The sequence below is a fragment of the Panicum virgatum genome, chromosome 3K, assembly GCF_016808335.1.
Source record: "Panicum virgatum strain AP13 chromosome 3K, P.virgatum_v5, whole genome shotgun sequence".
In the NCBI taxonomy this organism is placed as follows: Eukaryota; Viridiplantae; Streptophyta; class Magnoliopsida; order Poales; family Poaceae; genus Panicum; species Panicum virgatum.
In genome coordinates this window covers 10,219,840-10,240,045 of record NC_053138.1, presented here as the reverse complement: position 1 = coordinate 10,240,045, position 20,206 = coordinate 10,219,840, and the positions used below count along the sequence as shown (strand labels likewise).

The window sequence follows — 20,206 nt, the reverse complement described above, 5'->3', positions numbered from 1 at the left end:
GCGCTCGCTATGCACAGGACAATCCAGACTGACTCAAGCTCTCGTAACCTTCTCACTCTCGTGGGAAGGCAATACAACACACAGTGGACGTAGGGTATTACGCTCCGGCGGCCCGAACCACTCTAAATCCTGCTGTGTTCCTCGTGTTCTTGAGTGAGATCGATCTAAGACTAGCTACCCCCTGAGTACACACCCTCTGGGCTAGGGCGGGTGCCTTCCGCCACCCGGCTGTGGTTTGCAGCACCACGACAGAAGGGATCCACGGGCTAAAACCCTTGAAACCGACCTAAGGGACCAATGGTGAAGCACCATGTGGCAAAGCAGATGCGGTGGGGCCCATGGGCCTGGTCGGCCGACCAGCCCGGGGCGCCAACAGCCCCCAACTCTCTTCTAGTGGGCTTTTCTGGCCTCCCTTGTCCGATCCATGCTGGTCTCGGCCTGTCTTGAGTGGTTTGAACTGGGTTCTTGGGCTACACTTGGTCCATTTGAGCCTGAATCGGTGCTCTGGTATTTTCTGTAATTTTATACTGGGCCAAAGTGTGCTTGCAACCTGCATATTAGCTCAAAAACACATCTTGCATTTTCTACAAGGTGAAGTGTGGTTTAGGAATTTATTTGGATAAAGATGCGTGTAAGAAATGCAAACTCTCATGATTTTTTGATCAAATTGACACCTAGAAATGGTCGTTAGTGGGCGTCAACAAGCTCGAGCATGCACGGCATGGAGCATCTTGGGGCTGCCGCTTTGCGCAGTGTGGTAGGGCCTCCACTGCTCCGCCGCTCCAACAATTGTGCCCATGTCTTGGGCGAGCAAGTAAAAGCAGGTCTGAGTGAAATTAAGCCTGAGCACAAGGTGAACTGACTAGTGATAAATTTGATCTTTATTTTGAAATTTAGCATTGTAATTTATAAATTTGGAGCTATTAAAAAATTACACCTTTTGAAATTTTGAATACCCAACTCTCAAATCCTGGGCCCGCCCCTGGCGGTAGGGGTACGAAACTGTAAATTGTGATATTGAAAATATATTTCTGTAAAAAATGTTTTCGAAAAATATAAAAATAAAAAAGACGCTGTTTTTTTCCTAAGCGAGGCACTGGCCCACACTCTTGGGCTGTTGGCCCACGTAGACACCCATGCATGTACCCATTTGCAGTCCAAATATGAAATACTCCCAGGTATTTAAGCTCGTGCCATTAGAAAGGAGGAGTATTCTACTTCAAATTTGAAAATGTTTTATGCGTAACTGGCCTGTTCGGTCTAACTTTTGTAGTATGGCACGTTTGATTTGGCAGAGATTTGATCACGGCACAGATAAGTCTCAACAAATGCAATCAGACTACTCCAGGGGGGGGGGGGGGGGGAATTATAGGGAATCGTCAGGGTCCGCTGAAGTGAAATTCAAATTTTAAGACGAATAATTGGTACGAACTGAAATTGGGCTTCAAACATCAACCTTATCATCGCATGTTTTAGCTTTTAGCCAGCACCATGTGATCTGTTCCGCAATTATTAGAACTTATCCATGCAAGTTTTTGCTTTTAAATTGAGTCACATTATGGACATAATTCAGTTAAACACCCCTGCAGCATCTCGGCAAACCCTAAATAAAACCAAAATGGTCATAGTTCAATCATGAAGCCAGGAATCATGGCTGCAGCAAAAGTTAGATGTACTGTTACATCCTTTTAAACTCTGCACTTCAGTATAATTAACAAATAATCTAAAATATCAAATGAAACGCTTGCAACAAAAAAATCAGTTAGCATACCTCCTTATGTGGCAAAACTAGGTAGTTCTAAACATAATGATGATTATATATATTTGGGAAATTTATTAGTATACCAACCAGTTTCCAACAATGCATTATAATTCGTCCACAGACGGAGAGTTACAAGAGTCAAACTTAACTATAAGAAATTAGCACATTGTAATAAATACTTCACATGACTAAATATGCTGATGGTCTACTGGCTGGGTGCTTGAGTGATAACAACATTGACCTTGGTAAACTCCTCGTCATCTCTGCAGGCAGATCTCGGCACGATGAACAGGAAGCACTCACTGGGATCGGGTAGCCCATTGGAGAGATCTGTGCAGGCCACCTTGAATTCCGATGACTGGTGATGCGTGCTGCACGTGTCAAAGCTCCTGTAGCACTCATAGGTAAGCTTGAGCATGGCAGTGGAGGTATGGAAAGGGTGTATGCAGAACGCAGTGATGGTGCGGCCGAACGGCGCCCGCTCCATGTTCAGCAGGAACAGGTGCTGATTCATGGTGACTTGGTCTGTAGCAGCACGGACGGCGGTGATAAAATTGAAACCGTCACGGAGTTCAATGTCGAAGCCAACAGCAGCCTCATCCTCGGTTGTGCAGGGCCATCTGTGCACGGCAGCGAAATGGCGCAGTAGCGCCGCCATGGAGCCAACAAAGCCGCAGGCCTGGCCAGGGCAGCGGCACGGCATGTGGGGGCACACCTGGGCGTGGCCTTCACGGTTGTGATACACCCGGCCTGTCAGTGCAGCCATGGCCAGCGTGCGGGCACGGAACACGGATGGAGTCCACCAGCTGCTCCATGGCGTGGCACCTGTGGTCAGGGTTAAAAAAACCGGCCGGAACCGGTCCGGTTATCGCGGTTACCGGTCTAACCGGCCCGGACCGGTTCCGGCCGGTTTCAAACCGGGCCAAATTCAAATTTTAAATTTGAATTCCAAAAAATGGAAAAATTCCAAAAAAAATCTTAAAAATACTTTAAATTGCGACGAATCTAATGGTGTCAAATTTTTTCAAATATTCATTCATTTAGTATACTTTGCGAGCATTTGAAGTTAAACAAAAAAAACGTGCATACAAAAGTATACAAATACAATGTAAAAATAGTACAAAAAAGGGTTGGAGGGTTCATTTAGGCTAAAACATATTATACAAACATTCATTTAGTATACTTTGCGGGCATTTGAATTTAAACTAAAAAAGAAAAAAAATTTGAATTTAACCTAAACCGACCGGTTACCGGTCAAACCGACCGGTAAACCGGTCTAACCGGACGGTTAGCCGTTCGAAACCGGTATAATTGCAGGTTTTAAATTCAAATTTGAGTTTGACCGGTTTTTACCGGTAACCGGTCAAACCAAACCGGTTAACCGGAACCGGTGGCCGGCGGTTCGGTGGAATCGGTCGGATAAAAAAACATTGCCTGTGGTAGCCACCTGGGGTCCGGGCAGAACAAACGTGGCAGCTGCTCGGCACACCCAGCTTGTCATGGCATGGAGAGCACACCACATGGCCGACGTTGCACTACATATGTGCATGTACATACTTAGCTCAATGAATTATAAACTCAGCGAAGATCTGAGTTTAAGATGAAAAGAGAAAGATAAACATGATTAAATCCATGGATGGATCAAAGCATAAGGTGAGGGTGTACCTGGAAGATGGGAGGCTTGAGCGGTAGGAAGCAGATGCCACAATCAAGGGCACTGGAGTCCGCCGTCACATCCCTGACCACTGAGCTTTCTAAGCAGGACGATGATGACGGCGGAGGCACTGGAGGTGTAGTGGAGCCTTGAATGACAGTGCATTCATCGTCATTATTATCAACCACCACCACCACCTGTGGCTGCGGCGGGTGATCTTCTCCTACCCCATCTTGCTGTGATTGCTGCTCATTGTGCTGATCCTCTGCAATATCACCACCATCAGATCCATCAGAGTACTCATGTTCGCTTTCGCTTTCACTTTGCTCCTCCTCATCCTCTTCCTCCTCTTGTTCTAGCTCCAGCTCCTCCTAATGTATTGGACATCATTGTAGGCCTCAGAAACAAGCTCTTCTTCAGTCTCATCCTCCAGATCTTGCAGCACCGGCAATAAACGAGCCCGCTTCCTGCTGTTGGACGAGGAGTCCCTAGCCTCCCCCACCACCTGCTGTGGCCGCCGGCTGGTCCCTTCGACTTCCATGCCTCCCAATATGTTCTATGCAGTCTTCCAATTCATTTTGACAGCCTTAAAATTCTACATTCACAATTGGACATGTAAACTAATGTTAATGGCAATTGTCATGGTCATGGCTTCTATAGTACGAGTGTACAAAATTCGGGAGGAAAATGCTAATCCTGGAAAAGGACAGTCATTTCAAACTCAAGACGAGCTGCCATGCTGCAGAACAACACATGAAAGAGAACAGAGATCAGCCATAAAAATGACAGAGTACCGGAGCTCGAGTTAAATAAAAATAAGCCAATGGCCACGATTTCCCATCATAGCAAGACCCGCGGCGAAATTGTTGACCCTGAGTCCTCATCAGCTAGAGAAGGCACTAAATAAATGATCTGCGAAAGAACGAGGATCTCCTCGGAACGGACCTCGGAGAAGGCGTTGGGGACGGCGACGAGGAAGGTCGACCGAATGGCGCCTGTACTGTACCCGTGACGGCGCACCTCCGGCCTCTGGCTTGCTCCCGCGCGGCCGCTGCTGGACTCGATCAGGCGCCGCTGGGGTGAGGGATTGGCATTTGGCATGGGGGGATGGGGGATTGGGGAATTTAGGGTTGGTGAAGGGAGGGATTGGGAGGATCAGAGGAGGAGAACACTGTTCCTGCGCGGCGAGGCGCCGGCTGCAGGCCTGGGTGCGGCGGGCAGTGGCGGCCTGGGGGCTGGGGGCCGGCGGGCGCGGCGGCAGCTTGGCCACCTGGACGCCCCTCTGCCTGGGGGCGGCGGCGGCTGAGAGAGGCGAGAGTGAGATGAGAGACGGAGAGACCGAGAGGGAGAGGCTGGATGAGGCTAGGGTTCGGGAGAGCTGGAGTTTGGGGGGGGGGGGGGGGGGGGGGGGGGAGGCGGTGGCGGTGGCGGTGCGGTCTGGGTGTATGCAGAAGACCGTGATGACGCGGCCGAACAGCCGCGCCGGCACCACGTTCAGCAGGAACAGGAACTTGCTCGTGGCGGCGCCATGGCTGGGGGAGGTAGCAGCAGCAGCAGCTCGGGAGGCGGTGACGGTGAGGAAGTTGAAGCCGTCGCGGAGGATGAGGGAGGTGCCGGGCCCGTCCGCGTCCACGGCGGTGCAGGGCCAGCCGTGTTCGGCGGCGACGTGGTCGGCGAGCGCCGCCGCCGGGCCGGCGAAGCCGCAGGCCTCGCCGGGGCAGCGGCACGGCGCGGCGTGCGGGCACGCCAGGGCGTGGGCGTCGCGATCGTGGTACGCCGGCCGGTGCGCGCAGCCGCGGGCGGCGTTCGGGCACGGGACTCGGATGGCGCCCAGCAGGGTCTCCATGTCGTAGCTCCGGCGGTAGCCGCCCGGCGTCGGGGCGCGGCACTTGTGGCACTGGGTCGCCGGCCTCAGCTTGTCGTTGCACCGGCAGCACACCACGTGCCCGACGTGGCACTGCACACACACGCGTGCGTCAACATATTAACCTACCTGATCTCTTGAACAAATCGAATTCGAATCTGAGTTTGAGATCACAAGGAAGAGGAGTAAGCTCCATGGATTATTGATCCATGGCCGGGTACCTGGAAGATTGGAGGCTTGAGCGGGAGGTAGAAGATGCTACAATCAAGGGCGCTGTGGTCCTCCACCGTAGCGTCCCAGATCACCGAGGAGCTATTGTTCGAGCACGATGACGACGGTGACGGTTCTGGTGCCGTCGCCACCGTTGCCGGTGCCTGCGACGGCGGTCCGGCGGTGGAGCCTCGACGACGAACGAAACGTATAGGTCTCTCGTCATCGCTGTCCTCCTCCTCCTCCTCCTCCTCTGCCCTCGGCCGCGGCAGCAGATCTTCTCCTGCTCTTCCTCCACCTCGTCGCGACTGATCCTCCGCCACAGCATCGCCACCGCCATAGTCCATACGACTCCGCTTCCTTCTGAACGAGAACGACGAGGCGTCCCCGGCGTCGAACACAACCGGCGATCGCCGACGACGACGACCATGGTACGAGCTGACCCTCTCGACTTCCATGTTTTTTTTTTCTGACAGCAAATTCGTCGATCTATATGTATCTGTGCCCAGCTGGCTGCGTCGTCCCTAGCTACCTTTTTCCCCCCAAAACTAAAACCCTATTGCTTCCCTTGCACGTATAAGGACGACTATGAGTTCAACCCCTTAACGATTTGAACCGGAAGGAATATAAAATACTAACGAGATAGGTACTAGTCCTGAATCGGGATTGTGTGTCTTTTTCCTCCGTAAAAAACGAAAGGAAACGGGATTATTCTGCAGTTTGCTTTACTTGGATGGTTTATTTATACGAAAAACAAACATCCCTATTGCTCGGCCGGCGAGAAGCAAATTAAAAGCAAGACACGATGGACGGCGGTGAGGCCACGCCGGCGCGTCCTGTAACAGTAGTTCACACAACGGACCTCGTCAAGTTCGAGCCGGCGGCAGGAGCGCACGGCGACCGCGGGCTGGCGTTTCCCACAGCCGGCGAGCCGTCGGCGCTCGTGCTGTGCGCCGACGGCACCCTGGTGACCCGGGAGCTCCGTGACCTCACCGTCGTCACCGGGGCTGCTCCATGTTCCGGGGCCAGAACGTCACGTCGGCGTCGGACCCCGGGGGGCAGGTCGGGGTCGTCACGGCCGTCTACTACACGGAGCTCGACCTTATCCAGCTGAACGGCGCGGTCCGGGAAGAGGAAGCCGCCGCCGCCGAGGCCAGGCCGCCGGTGGTGGTCGCCAGGGGCGTGTCGCCGGGCGAGCTGCGGCGCGTCCGGGAGCTTTGCTACGGCGACTGGGTCGTGTCCGGGCCGTGGCTCGGCGTGGTCGTCACGGTGTTCGTCAACGTCGACGTGCTGTTCGACGACGGCGCCGTCTGCAGGGTGGACTGGGGCTCCGCCGCCATGGCTAATCTAGCAGCCAAGGCGCCTGACCGCGCATACGTCCCGTACCGGAACAGCCGCTACTATCCTGGGAAGCGCGTCGTCGCCGGCGACCACCAGCCGTCCACGTTCGAGCCCTGCCAGTGGCTCAACGGGTGCTGAAACCCTAGCCGCGTCGAGGGCACCGTCTGCAAGGTGACCACGGCCGCCGTGCTCGTATACTGGCTCGCGTCGGCGCACCTGGGCGCCGACCGCGGCCGCGTCCGGGCGTCCGCGCCGCCGCCTGCTGTCCACTACCGCGACGTCGGCAGCCTGGCCCTCTTCCCCGATGCCGAGTGGGGGCGTCGGTGACCACTGCTTCTTCCGGAACCCCCGTCCCCATGGCTGCCGAGACGACGACCAGACGACGCGCGCGGAGTTCGAGCGGTCCGTGTGCGTCGCCGAAGTCCGCACCACCGTCGACGTGCTGTGGCAGGACGGCACGCGGCGGCGCGGCGTGCCCTCGGCGTCGCTGGAGCCATTCGCGGGGCTCAACGACTACGACTTCTTCCCGGGAGAGCGTGTCGTCGTTGCCGGTGCCGGCGAAGCAGGTGACGTCGACGGCGGCGGCGAGGCGCGCGTCGGCGTCGTGAGGAGCCACGACTGCCGTGACCACACCGTGCGCTGGTCGTGGCTCAAGCCTTCGTCGCCGTCGCCCGCCAGCTGCGAGGTCGAGTGCGGCGATGAGACCGTGAGCGCGTACGATATTCTGAGGACGGATAACGATATTTTCTACGGATGTGTTGTCGTGCGCCTCCCGTCGCCGCCGGGATCATCAGCCGCCGCCGGCACAAGACGGCAGCGGAGTTGCTGCTCCCGCCACCGGTGGCGCCGGCGCCATTGCCAGAGATATTTCATGGGTTGGATATGTTAGTGATCTATGTGACGGACACGTCCAAGTCAGATGGCTCGACGGCAACACATCCAAGGTATCACTATCATCTCTCAATTAACGAAAAAAAAAACTCTAGCAACAAAGGAAATTCTGTTTCAAATATCTAGTGGTTACATCTTCAATTATTTCAACTATTTAAAAAAACTCCGTGATTGTTAAATGAGCTAATAATTGGCCCTCTGATTCAAATTCAATGGGTGCCAACTTCAGGTTCTGCCTCACGAGATAGCTGTCATCCAACGGCAAAATATCGACGAGCTCGATGACGAACTGAAGCAGCAATTTATCAAGCCACATGAGAAGGAGGATCATCAAGAACTTGCCACCACCGATGGCGGTGTCACCACTACTCTTCTCATTGAGCGCCAAGCTGACAATAATAGGGAAGGAGACCATGATTCTACTGATGATGGAATCCAAGGACAAGAGGACGATGGAGGTGGTGGAGGTGACCCTGCTGAGGAGGCAAAGGTGGCTGTTGATGCTGCTGGTGCCAGTGTCGAGGACCTGCTTCGCTTCCTACAGTTCGACGTCGTGCAAAGCCCTTCGGATCACCATTACCCAAGTGATATGGAGCAGGTGCGTGCGGTTAATTTGGTATATTTTTTTACGAAAAATAATTTACAGCCTAACGCTCACATATACGCATGCACACTCACCACTGCAAATAATGTACACGATAAACAATGACCGACATACATACAGAGAACCATTTTCATGAACATAGGTTATTTGAAAAAATTAACAGTGATGCAGTCATGTTCATTCCATACTTGTATGTAATATGCAGGATGCTGATTTTGGAAAACTAGGTAGCTACTACAACATTTGTTGAAACAGTTGTCTTGGCTTTAAACTCAACAAAATGCAATCCGACAGTTACAATTTGCTGCAATATGTTTGACACAAGTTTATAAAAGCAAATGCGGATATCATGAAAAATGTAATCATCACTATGCATCTTATATGGACATATCAAAACAAAAGGTTTAACTGCATAGTTATCCTTGTCAACCACAGCTATTTGGGGAACATATATAACGGCTTGATTGATGCTTGACTTTATTAAATTTGATCAACTGCAGGGTGCTGCCGTCGGTAGAAAGTGGACAAAGAGAGTGCAAAATGAGTGGAAAATTCTGCAGAACAACTTACCCGGTACAATACAGTACAAACATTTTTTTAGGGGACAGTACAGTACAAACATGACAGAAAAAAAATTCTACCACGATTTCCTTGAGTGATTAACGATGTTTTACTTTGATGAATTAAGCATGCTTGAGTGCCCATTTCCTTCCCATGTGATTAGTTTTTTTTTGTACAAAAAAAGTGGTTAAGCGGTATACCTGCTACATATAGTAAGGTCCTAACTGAACTTTTCATGTGATTATTCAGAAACTATCTACGTTCGGGCATTCGAGGACCGCATGGACCTCCTCCGGGCGGCAATGGTGGGCGCCGCGGGGACGCCATACCAGGACGGCCTCTTCTTCTTCGACCTGCAGCTGCCGCCGTCGTACCCGGCCGCGCCGCCGCAGGTGTGCTACCGCTCCTTCGGCCTCTGCGTGAACCCCAACCTGGACAAGTCCGGCACCGTGTGCCTGAGCCTGCTCGACACCTTCGACGGCGAGGGCCCCGAGGTCTGGTCGCCGGCCAACTCCAGCATCCTCCAGGTGGTCGTCTCCATCCAGGGCCTGGTGCTCACGGAGCAGCCCTACTACAACGAGGCCGGCTACGAGGAGCTGCTCGGCACGCCCCAGGGCGCGCGCAACGCGCTCCCCTACGCCGAGAACGCCTACCTCCTCACGCTCCGGACCATGCTGCACCTGCTGCGCCGCCCGCCGGCGGGGTTCGAGGCGTTCGTCGAGGGCCACTTCCGCCGCCGCGGGAGGCTCGTGCTCCGGGCCTGCGCGGCGTACATGCGGACAGGGTGCCGCGTCGGCTCGCTCGACGGCGAGGCACGCGCCCCGCCGGCGCGGAGCGGCGAGCGGCGGTGCTCCAAGGGGTTCGCGCTCGCGCTCGCCGGCACCATGCCTCAGCTCATCGAGGCGTTCGTCGACATCGGCGCCGAGGAGTGCGAGCAGTTCAGACAGTTTGCCGTCCCTGCATCTGCAACCCTCTAGCTAGTAGCTCAGTAATTTCGTCATTGGCTCTTGATGAGTAACATGGTTAAAACTCACAAGTTTAATTAGGAATCAAACAAAGTGCTGCACTGCGTAACGCCTTAATTAGGAGACAATATAATTGGCTTGGTTGACATGTCACCATGTAGCCCGTTACAGGACCAACAAAAGCATACCTGCCATTAGATTGCCATGTCCTTGCAGTCTCATGCTGTCATGCATACATACAAACCTAACCTAGGATTTCAACCAGCTAGTGGTGACAAGTGACTGGTGAACGTAGACAAACAGCAGGTCCTAATCAACTACCTAGATCGATGCAACTAAGACAGACATGGATCAATGCGGACGGCCACCTGTATTGCGTCGTCCTCGTCATCTCATCCAGCACCTCAAACTGGAACCGGCCGTCAGGGCTGGGCAGCCCGTTTGCAGGATCAGCGCGTGCAACTCTGAACGAGGAGCTCTGGTAATAGCTGATGAACTCACCGGCCTCCTCGGGACAGCTGCTGCTGCGCGCGTACCGCGAGTTCATGTCCTCTGAGGAGGCTCCGCGCTCATCCATGGCGATGCGAGGCACGGAGATGGCTCGGCCAAACGGCTGCCGCACCACGTTCAGCAGAAACAGGTACCGTCTGTTTGTGGTGGCGGCGGCACAGTCGGCGAGGAGGAAGTTGAAGCCGTAGCGGAGGCGCAAGGAGCACGTCTGGTAGTTACCAGCCCTCGTCTTCTTAAGCATGCTAAATTTAATCTTGGCTCGCCAAAATTAAGGCATGCTAAATTGTTGGCAAGAAATTTAGGTATTCACTAGGTGTATGCCCGTGCGTTGCTACAGGTGCAAGCATAAGAATCATTTTCAGGAATTCCTACTCCTTAGTTTGTGAATTAACTCTACACATAATCTTAACTCCTTTATTCAATTAATACCATGTTGATATGCTAGGAATTTTTGTTTATTCCTTGCCAAACGAAGGAATTCTATCAGTTGCATACTATGGTATAGTTCATTACTACATTACATGATTGCATAAAGAATGCATCTGAGAGACCGGATATCTATCCTCTCATCAATATCAGCATTGTCTGGGTAGTCCAAAAAATCAAGGGCACGATAACATGCAGAACAATGCTCAGCACCCTGCAATATCTTTAGTCCGTAATCATAAATGCAGTAACCAGCAATCCATACAACTTTTTTGAGAAAATCTTTAGCTTAGATAGTAGTAGTGAAAATCTTTAGCTTAGATAGTTGTAGTAAATAATCAGACATCTACCCATTATCCACTGGTTGCCATTAAGCTAAAAGTAGTAGAAGAATCGAGGCCTAAATAATCACATGGATAATGAGTTGATCATGGTGCCGTGATAACATATAGCAGGATGCACAATGTGACTGGTCAACTATGTCTACATGACATAATCACTGAAAAGCTTTCCACATACCTTGATCACATCAAGCTGGGTCCACTAACACCGCAGCAGTCCACATCGTGCAGAAACTCAAAATCCTCAGCACAATATAATGCAACCGGAGCTGATAAAATAAAACCAATTCAAGATTCAGAATTCAGATAAACCTAGATACACACCAATCCGGTGGATGGCAAGCACTTATAAGATGAATTAGGTAGCAAACGACTGAAGTCTAAAAACATAGTAAGATTGCAGAAGCACCTAACCTAGCACCACAAACGAACACTATGACTATTCAAAGTTCAAAACACTGAGATGTTAAGCACCAACATCACAAATGCAGCTGCATCGAACACATGCACACCAGAGCAATGAAACTAAGCCCTCTCGCCGCGAATCCTCCTAGCCAGCTGAATGTCCTTGGGCATGATTGTCACGCGCTTGGCGTGGATGGCACACAGGTTGGTGTCCTCGAACAGACCCACCAGGTATGCTTCCGCAGCCTCCTGCTGGGCAACCACTGCATGGCTCTGGAAACACATATCAGTCTGCACAAATACACAGGAAGAGGTTAAGGGAAGTTTCTAGTTATACTTCAGAACTGTGGCACCACATGACTGATCACAATATAGCAATATGAATACAAATCTCACCTCGAAATCTTGGGCAATCTCCCTAACAAGCCTCTGGGATGGAAGCTTCCTTATGAGCAGGTTAGTGCTCTTCTGGTACTTGCAGATTTCACTGCAGAATCAGGCATAAGTTTAGAAATTGCCAATTTGGCAGAGAATCATTTCAGTTAGTACAATAGTAAACCAAATGAATAATATTTCAGTATTTCACACACCGAAGAGCAACAATCCCAGGGCGGTAACGGTGAGCCTTCTTCACTCCCCCAGTTGTGGGCGCAGACTTACGGAGAGCCTGTCAAAAAACAAAGTCACATAGTAAATAACCATTTTGCAAATAAAACTAATAGAACCAACGCATTGAAGTCAGATATCTATAAGTAGACAACAGATAACTTTTCCACCCTAAAACAGAGTAGCCAGAGTTGGGCAGCATAGTTGAAGACAGTAACAAAAAAATGGCATAAGAATAAATTTACAAACCTTGGTGGCTAGTTGCTTCCTAGGAGCCTTTCCTCCAGTGGACTTGCGAGCGGTTTGTTTAGTACGAGACATGTGTCCCAAAGGTCTGGTTTACCTGAAAACAGAAAAATTGTAATCAGTAAATTGTTAGGCAAACTTTAGATTGTTCCTGACAAATCAGTAAATTCAGTATGCAGGAAATTTAAAATCCCATAGAACCATAGAATTATTCAGAAAATGTTGATACGATTATAATCTATATTCTATATCCAAACATGATCATTCCTTTTACAACTATGAATAATAAACGGCTAATAGCCCAATACCTCAAAATATAATGATCTCCCAGTAAAAACATGAAAAGCACAAAAAATTTCAATCAAATTAGACGGACAATGTAGCCAGACTGCCTATTACCACAAATACAAAAACCTACCCATCTTCAGGTCTTCACTACAACATATGAGCATTAATAAACTGATGGTTCTTCTTAATATCCTAATTGGAGCCACACCAGAAGCCAAACTATAGATTGTTCCTGACAAAATAATTAACAGAGTGCATCAGCCTCACTACGATTCATGCAAATAACAAACTGTTGCTCAAATCACATTTCAATTACAGAACCAACGCTAGTTTAAGTGTACCCAACATTAGTAGAAGCATTGATGCATCATTTAAGGATAGATGAGTAGTTAATCATTTTCGACAAACAATCAAAATCATACATCCATAACATTCTCTCAATCGAAAGTTCAGGCATGACATGGTTGTTTCATTTAAGCCACATCTTTAGGTAGCATGCTGGTCCTAACATGCGCAGAAAGAAGGACCCTAAAAAAATATTGTCTCTACTGCTAGAACATTCACATGACATGGTGGACTGCAGATATATAGCACAATAGGAGAAGCTAAATAAATAGAAACCTTGAACTTTCAGCTTTAAAAATAAAGGCATGGCATGTATCCTACACTGATTCTTCAGCTATCAGAAACTTCTCGGAGAGCAAAACACGCATATAGGATGGCAAGATTCACAGTATAGCAGATAAATGTGAACAAATCACTTGAAAAACTCTCCCAAACAGAATTTAAATTATCCAATCATTTGCATCAAAATAACCTTCATCCTGCCTGCCGTAATGAATTCAACTGAAACAATAGGAGAAGCTAAATAAACAGAAACACTGAGGTTTCAGTTTTAGGGAATAAAGGTACAACACCAATGCTACAATGAAGCTAACAGAAATATGTCATAGTGCAAAACATGCATATGCGATGGCAAGACAAGCAGCAGAGCAGATCACATGAAAAACTCTATCGAACTCAATCTAAACTATCCATCCATTTGCATCAAAATCACACTGAAATGCTGCCTGACAAATAAATTCAACTGAAACACTGACTTATCAGACTGCAGAAAAATAAGTCTTGCTATCATATCTAATTAATTCAACAATTTGTTGATCCCGATTAATTCACCCCTAATCCAAAGATTAATCACTACACATAAACACCTGATGAGATTAACCACTACTGACGAGACTTCCTGATAATATGTACACTCAACATTGTGACACCTGATGCTAATATGTACATGGTAACTGTAGATCGCTGAATTTGTTACTTGCTAGTTCACAACATGGGCTAACATGCTCTGCTTGATATTTGGCAATTCTGAATGTGTTACATATAAACAACGATAGATCAATCAGGGAGTAAGGAGCAGGAAGAAGGACTGTTTTGAGAGTTGTAAACCTAGGTCTATTGTTTAAACTAACTCGCCTTCTATCAATCTTGCACCGCTCAAGCCATGAACCGGCAAGGTGATCACCACGACCAAGAGGATGAGATGGGATCAGATCAGATCAGATCACAAACAAAGATAGAACAGAAGGCTAGGAAGTCGCTCGCGGACACGAGACGACCAGAGAAACAAAGGTAGAACAACAATCCGAGGATGGCATAAATATATTGAATCAGATCAGATGGCTTACCTAGACCACCATGAGGAAGAAGACGCAGGGCAGGTAAGTGGCGCCACCAATCGAGTCCAATCTCGTTGATGATAGCGGCGTACGGCACGGCATGTGAGGAAGGGCTGGGCGAGGGCGACAGGGTGAGGAGGGATTGGTGTTTCGTTCAGTAAGGGATCGGCGTCGCGAGGGGAACGGGCAGCCGGGCGCGAGTGGCAGGGCGTCGGTCGTGCTGGTGCGTGTGCGAGGGGGAGGGGGAGGGCGCTGGGCGAGGGCAGGGCGGAGGCGGCGGGAGCGGCCGGAGGGGGCAGAGACGCGGAGGCGGCGGCTGTGCCGTGTGCGGGGTGGGGGATAGGGGCACATCGCAGGAGGCAGGCCCATCGCGATTCGCGGGTGGGGCTGCAGTACCCAAGGAGACATTACTGGATCGAATCAATTGCTGGCCTTCGATGCGGAGGATTTAGAAACGGACGGTGCAAATCAGACTGCGGACGGACGACGGTGGAGGAGGTGACGTACGAAGCCGACGAAAGACGTAGGAAAAAAATATCACCTTTAGACTGAAAATAATTGAAAATCTTTTTCACTTATATTGGGTTCACCGTACCCCTCACAATAGACCCGCGTGTCAAGACGGAGGGAGGTGGGAAGAGGTGGAGACCCATAAAAACTGCGAGTTAGAGAACGTTTGTGCCAAAATCGAATTTTTTTCTCACCTCTTCGGCACCTACCCGCCGCGTACGCGCTGCTGGTCGCTGACAGGTGGGTCCACTCAACCTCCGCCCCTCCGGTCCCTGTTCCCGTATAGTCGCCTTCGATCGGGACTCGACCGCGCAGCTCCTCCGTGGCTCCGCCCACGTCGTCTTCAACTAGAACTCGGCCGTGCGCAGCTCCTTCATTCATGTCAGTTGTCACGGCGGCCCGACTCGGTCCTGCGCAGCGCCGGCGCTACGTACTCTCTCCTTGGCGCCCATGCCTGATTCTCTGTGCACGCCCCTATCGCCGCTCCTCGCCTTTGCCATGCACCGCAATCGCGACACGAGCATGATGATGGAGTAGCGCTGCCACTGTTTTCCTCTGCCGGATTCGCCGCAGGTGCCGCCTGCCGGCCAAATATGCCACCGCGAGCATCCACGCGACTAGCCTCCATCGCTTCGGGAGCGCCGCCGCAACGTGGAGCCTGAACCACCTCCGTCTTCTTCAAGGTCAAGCAGCCTCACTCTCCACCGTTCGCTACTGGTGCGCACCATCACGCTCTCCCGGCCTCTTCTTCAGCTGTCCATCGTAGCTCTCTTCCTGCCGGAGTGCTGGCGTGCCGCGATGCTACCCAACGAATCGAGCATGGTGAGCGCGAATCAAGGGTAATGCCACCCACCAGCACAGCGCTGCTCCTACGACGCTGTTAGCGAGCAGATTGATCGCCGCCATGTGACCGCGCGAGTCCATTGCCGGCTATCAGCTTGCTAAAGAAATTCCACACAATATTGCTTGCCTGCAAGGATTCAGGTGGCTAAGTTATACGTGTCTATATATGTGATACTAATTCTTTATATCTTATCAAGATTTCCATTTTATAGTATCACTGTTCATTTGTGCAGCATGAACTGAAGGACCCGTACTTAACCGCTGAATTAGGATCTTCCAATAAGCATCCAACAAACTATTTTTTGCAAACATTAACTGCAAGTGACACAAGTACACATAGTGGATTCTCTATTATTCCCGGTCGAGCAGATGAGAAAGTGTTTCCTCCATTGGTTTGCCTGTGCAGCTTTTGTCAAGTTTCAGTTCATTATTGGAACTGATCTTGTTACACAAAGTGAACTTAAATATTTATTGTTATGATTCCCCAATAACTATGTAGGGTTTCACCCAGTAGCCTCATTTTCCAGGAGTTGATTGTAGAAGTTCTTGATGGCATTGAGCGGAAATTTCGTCACGTCTTCTACGATGAGCAATTCTACCCTTAGAAAGAGGTGTGTCTTGATGCTATTATCTTTCATTTGGAATTTACACATATTGTTGTCTTGAACCAACAAAATAAGCATTGTTGTCTTGTGCTATGGAAAATCTTCTTTGTAGATCTTTTCGTAGTGCTCTGATCTGAACTAGATAGACCCTTCAAACGTGTAAATGTTTTTATTTAATATAATCATGCCCAACTATTAGGATTTCTATTGCAATTATTTTCTTTCTGATGGATATGGCCAAACATGTGTGCAGTGCTGAATGGCCTGACGAGAAAAATGTAACTATACTAGCAAAAAGGTGTTATGGGTGGAATTTCAGTATGCTGCATGGGGAAGCAGCAGAAGGTGATTTTGGTGGCATCAATGATATTTTAGCCTGGACCAACCATAGCTCTTTGCTGCAATAGCAAAAATAACTAATAATATATTTATACGATATTAGTCCGTAGCAACGTACGGGCATTTTTGCTAGAAAATTGAAACAATTGAAAACGTTTCTCATCTAAATCGGGCCCACTTTACCCCTCACGTTGGACCCACCAGTCAAGGTGGAGTAAGGTGAAAAGAGGTGTAGACTCATAAAAGCTACGAGTTAGAGAGCGTTTCTACCAAAATCTAATTGTTTTTCTCACCAATCCCTCGCTTACCCAACCGCCCCTCTCTTGACTCTTGCTATCCGCGCACATGGAAGAACTCGGACTCTCCTCGCTCATACCCACCCGCACCAGGACTCTCTTCGATCCCAATAGCCAACACCAGTAGATGTTCCTATATATATATATATATATATATATATATATATATATATATCTAAATTATTTCTTCTTGCACAATGTGGTTGATTATCTCAATACACTTTAAATTAAATCTAATTAGTTTCTTAAATTACATGTATGTCACACGTGCGTGTCGCAAGTGCGTCTATACTAGTTAGTAGTAATAGATAATAGATTTGATTTAGTGCCAATTAATATTTTTTTCTCTTGTAAGGTTTGAAAAGTTTATAATAACTTACCACGATTTTTGTTAAAATGATCAATTTTTAGACACAAACCAATTGGTAGCCAAACGGCAAAAATTGGTAGCAAATCAACCAGCCCTATAGTCACAATTTCCATTCTTAAGCTCAAAACCCAAATAGACAATCCAACCTATAAATAAATCCTGCTCCCACTAGACTAGCTTCGGCCCACAAATCACGGTCTACAAAAGGCTACAAGTCACCAAGAGACAACAACCCACCGGCTTGCTTTGTTCTCTCTTATTTTCTCTATGTTCCGAGTCTCTATCCCTCCTCTTATAGTTCCGTTCGCCGTTCCATTTACGGTTCTCCAAAATCCAAAGCATCAAAAGGCGAAAATTCTAGATGGGCAAGTGGACGGAGGCCGGAACCGGGAGCCGCGTCCAACGACCACGAGCGCGGGCAGATGAGAGGCTTTACTGTTTATGTAAACTTTTTAACTTGTTGGAAGTTGACAATACCCTACTCTAGAATTCTAGCTCCGCCGCTGCCTTCCGGCCTCTAATACCTCCGAACTTCAGTTTTTTTTTAAAGTATCCAGAAGCACTGCCCTATCATGTAAGGGGTTAGGCATCGGGACGCGCCTCAATAAGTCGCTCACACCATACCCATCTACGCACCCGCGCACCTCAACACCCGGTGGGAAAATCACAACGCCGGGTTGGTGGCCTCCGCAGCTCGAGCGCTCGCCAACCGAGCTAGGCTCGGCCCCCCGGACTTCAGTTCAGACTGGCGACTTCTTGGCTTCTTGCCACCCCATTGCCACCGTACGAACTACGGAGCAAGAAGCCAACAAAATATACCCTACCTCAAGTGATTACGTATACCAACTTTACGACATTTAGAAGTGGCAATGCTCGACGGTGTACCTACCCCTACCCCTTGTTTAGTTACAAAATTCAATATTCTAAATCTATCACATCGAACAGGAATTTTATAAAAACTAATTGCATAGTTTGCTTGTAAATTACGAGACGAATCTAATGAGTCTAATTAGACTATGATTAGATACTAAATTACTACAATAACTGCTACAGTACCATGTGCTAATGATGGCTTAATTAGTCTTAATAAATTCGTCTCGAAGTTTATAGACAAGTTCTGTAATTAGTTTTATAATTAGTCTATGTTTAATACTTCAAATGTGAAAAAATTTTATTTCAAAAAATTTACGGCGGAAACTAAACAAGGCCTAGTCCATTTCATGTACTTGAACCTCTTATATTAACAACTTGGATCGTTAATGGTCTTTTTAAGGAATCGATAGTGATTTGTCAGCCACTGATTTGTCAGCCATGGTGCCTGACCATATCATGAAGACATTGGACGATCAATTGAAGATGAAGCAAGATGCCTCCATGGAAGATCCAAACAAAGATCAGTAAGGTTACATCTTCTCGTTCATGCATTTAACCTAAGATACATAAACTATCTTGCATCAGTAAGGTACACCAGCTATCTAACTTGCATCTTCTAATTTGCAGGGAGACTAGCAATTGCTTCGGCTAGCAAGGAAGCTTCACAAGACATTTGCAATGGCAACCGATCTTCTCTTTCCAGTCTCTGTTTTTGCATGTGAGGAATCTTAATCTTGTTGCATCCTTTAATCTTCATGGCTTCCTTCAAAACACTCTATAGTGTTACAAAGATCCTATTTGCTTTGCATGGATAATACTCTTGGAATGCCTACAAAACATGTGTTCAAGTAATGAGTCAATGAGTACTCCATTTAGTTGTTAAAGAAACAATATAACAAGTGAACAAGTGATCTATTTACCTGCTGCATGGCTGGAACTAGATCTTTTATTGTTTTTGCATCCTTCTTGTATTGAATAGCTTGAATTGCTCGAAAAAACCCCAAGTCTAGAATGTTAAAATCCGGAGAATTGGGTGGTTGCCAAATAAGCCGAATGTCAAACTCATCTTGCTTAGCAGCCTCACATCTCTTGTGATTGAAGTTATTGGCTTGATAACTTGTTCACCAAGAAGACGGTTTTCACTTCTTCTAACAGCCCTTTCATAAGTGACAAGTGGAAAATAACCGATTTTCCTATCAAAAGTACACTCTCCATTCCTAAACCTTGGCCGAGCACAAACACACAAAAACATGATCCTGTGGATGTAATTCTTGTTCTTGCAAGTGCGGTGTGGTTCATCTTCCTCGGGTAGAAAGTAGTATTTCTCAGATTTTTGAGAGAGATAGAACCATTTTTCATCAATGAACACACATTCAAAAAAATTCTTAAACTTTGGATCACCAACCAAACCTTGCTCAATCATGTCAATACACCACTTCAACCGAGTCTTCTTATTAGCATCAGTGAGGTAAGGTTTGATGCTACTAGAGTGGAGCCTAAGCAAACCTTTTTTCAAATACCTTTGTATCCTAGATTTGCTAATACCAAGTCCACTAGATACATCTTCTATGGTCATTCTTCGCTTGAGAGGAATGTTGTGCAATTGTTCTAAATCAAGAGGGATTGCCTTACGACCACATCTACCTTTCTTTTGACTAGCAACCACGACCGGAATGTTATGAGCAAGTTGGGTTTTATCTTGCTTCCATAAGCGCTGAACTGATCTAATGTGCACTTCAAATTGATGAGCAACAATTGTTGTATCTTTCTTGCCTAGTTTGCCATTCTTGCTTCTATCCAACAATGCTTGGTACACTTGTTTTCTAACTTCTTCAGGCATGTCATGCTTTGGATGGTTTACTTGAATGGGAGCCGCAACATCTTGTTCTAGCAAAAGAAAAAAAACAAGCACATTCATCGTAATAATTAGCCACGGCATGTTCTAGCTATAGGAAAAAAACAAACACATTCATAAAACTTACCGGGTAGGTTTTGCACATAATCGAAATCAACG

The 20,206-nt window shown here is 48.3% G+C and overlaps 1 protein-coding gene and 2 pseudogenes across 2 annotated transcripts; 1 reads left to right on the top strand and 2 right to left on the bottom strand.

Moving 5' to 3' along the window:
* Positions 1–1,832: 1,832 nt before the first annotated feature.
* On the bottom strand, positions 1,833–5,837 carry LOC120700585 (annotated as a pseudogene). Its single transcript, XR_005685932.1, has 5 exons — positions 5,502–5,837; positions 4,873–5,373; positions 3,428–3,787; positions 3,197–3,297; positions 1,833–2,587 (listed from the first exon to the last, which is right to left on the bottom strand). The product of XR_005685932.1 is annotated as an uncharacterized LOC120700585 (transcript).
* Positions 5,838–6,295: 458 nt separating this feature from the next.
* Positions 6,296–9,878, top strand: LOC120700584 (annotated as a pseudogene).
* A 1,521-nt stretch (positions 9,879–11,399) lies between these two features.
* On the bottom strand, positions 11,400–14,673 carry LOC120697469 (histone H3.3-like). Its single transcript, XM_039980721.1, has 5 exons — positions 14,366–14,673; positions 12,390–12,483; positions 12,125–12,201; positions 11,931–12,021; positions 11,400–11,825 (listed from the first exon to the last, which is right to left on the bottom strand). Exons 2-5 carry the CDS (start codon positions 12,459–12,461, stop codon positions 11,655–11,657), a joined length of 411 nt encoding a protein of 136 aa, XP_039836655.1. The 5' UTR covers positions 12,462–12,483; positions 14,366–14,673; the 3' UTR covers positions 11,400–11,654.
* Between the last annotated feature and the right edge of the window lie 5,533 nt (positions 14,674–20,206).

Coding starts and splice junctions, on each gene's coding strand:
- LOC120697469 (XM_039980721.1), bottom strand. CDS start 12,461: ATGTCTCGTACTAAACAAACCGCTCGCAAGTCCACTGGAGGAAAGGCT. Junction 12,022..12,124: donor CCTGGGATTGTTGCTCTTCG/GTGTGTGAAATA, acceptor CTGATTCTGCAG/TGAAATCTGCAAGTACCAGA. Junction 11,826..11,930: donor AGATTGCCCAAGATTTCGAG/GTGAGATTTGTA, acceptor GTATTTGTGCAG/ACTGATATGTGTTTCCAGAG.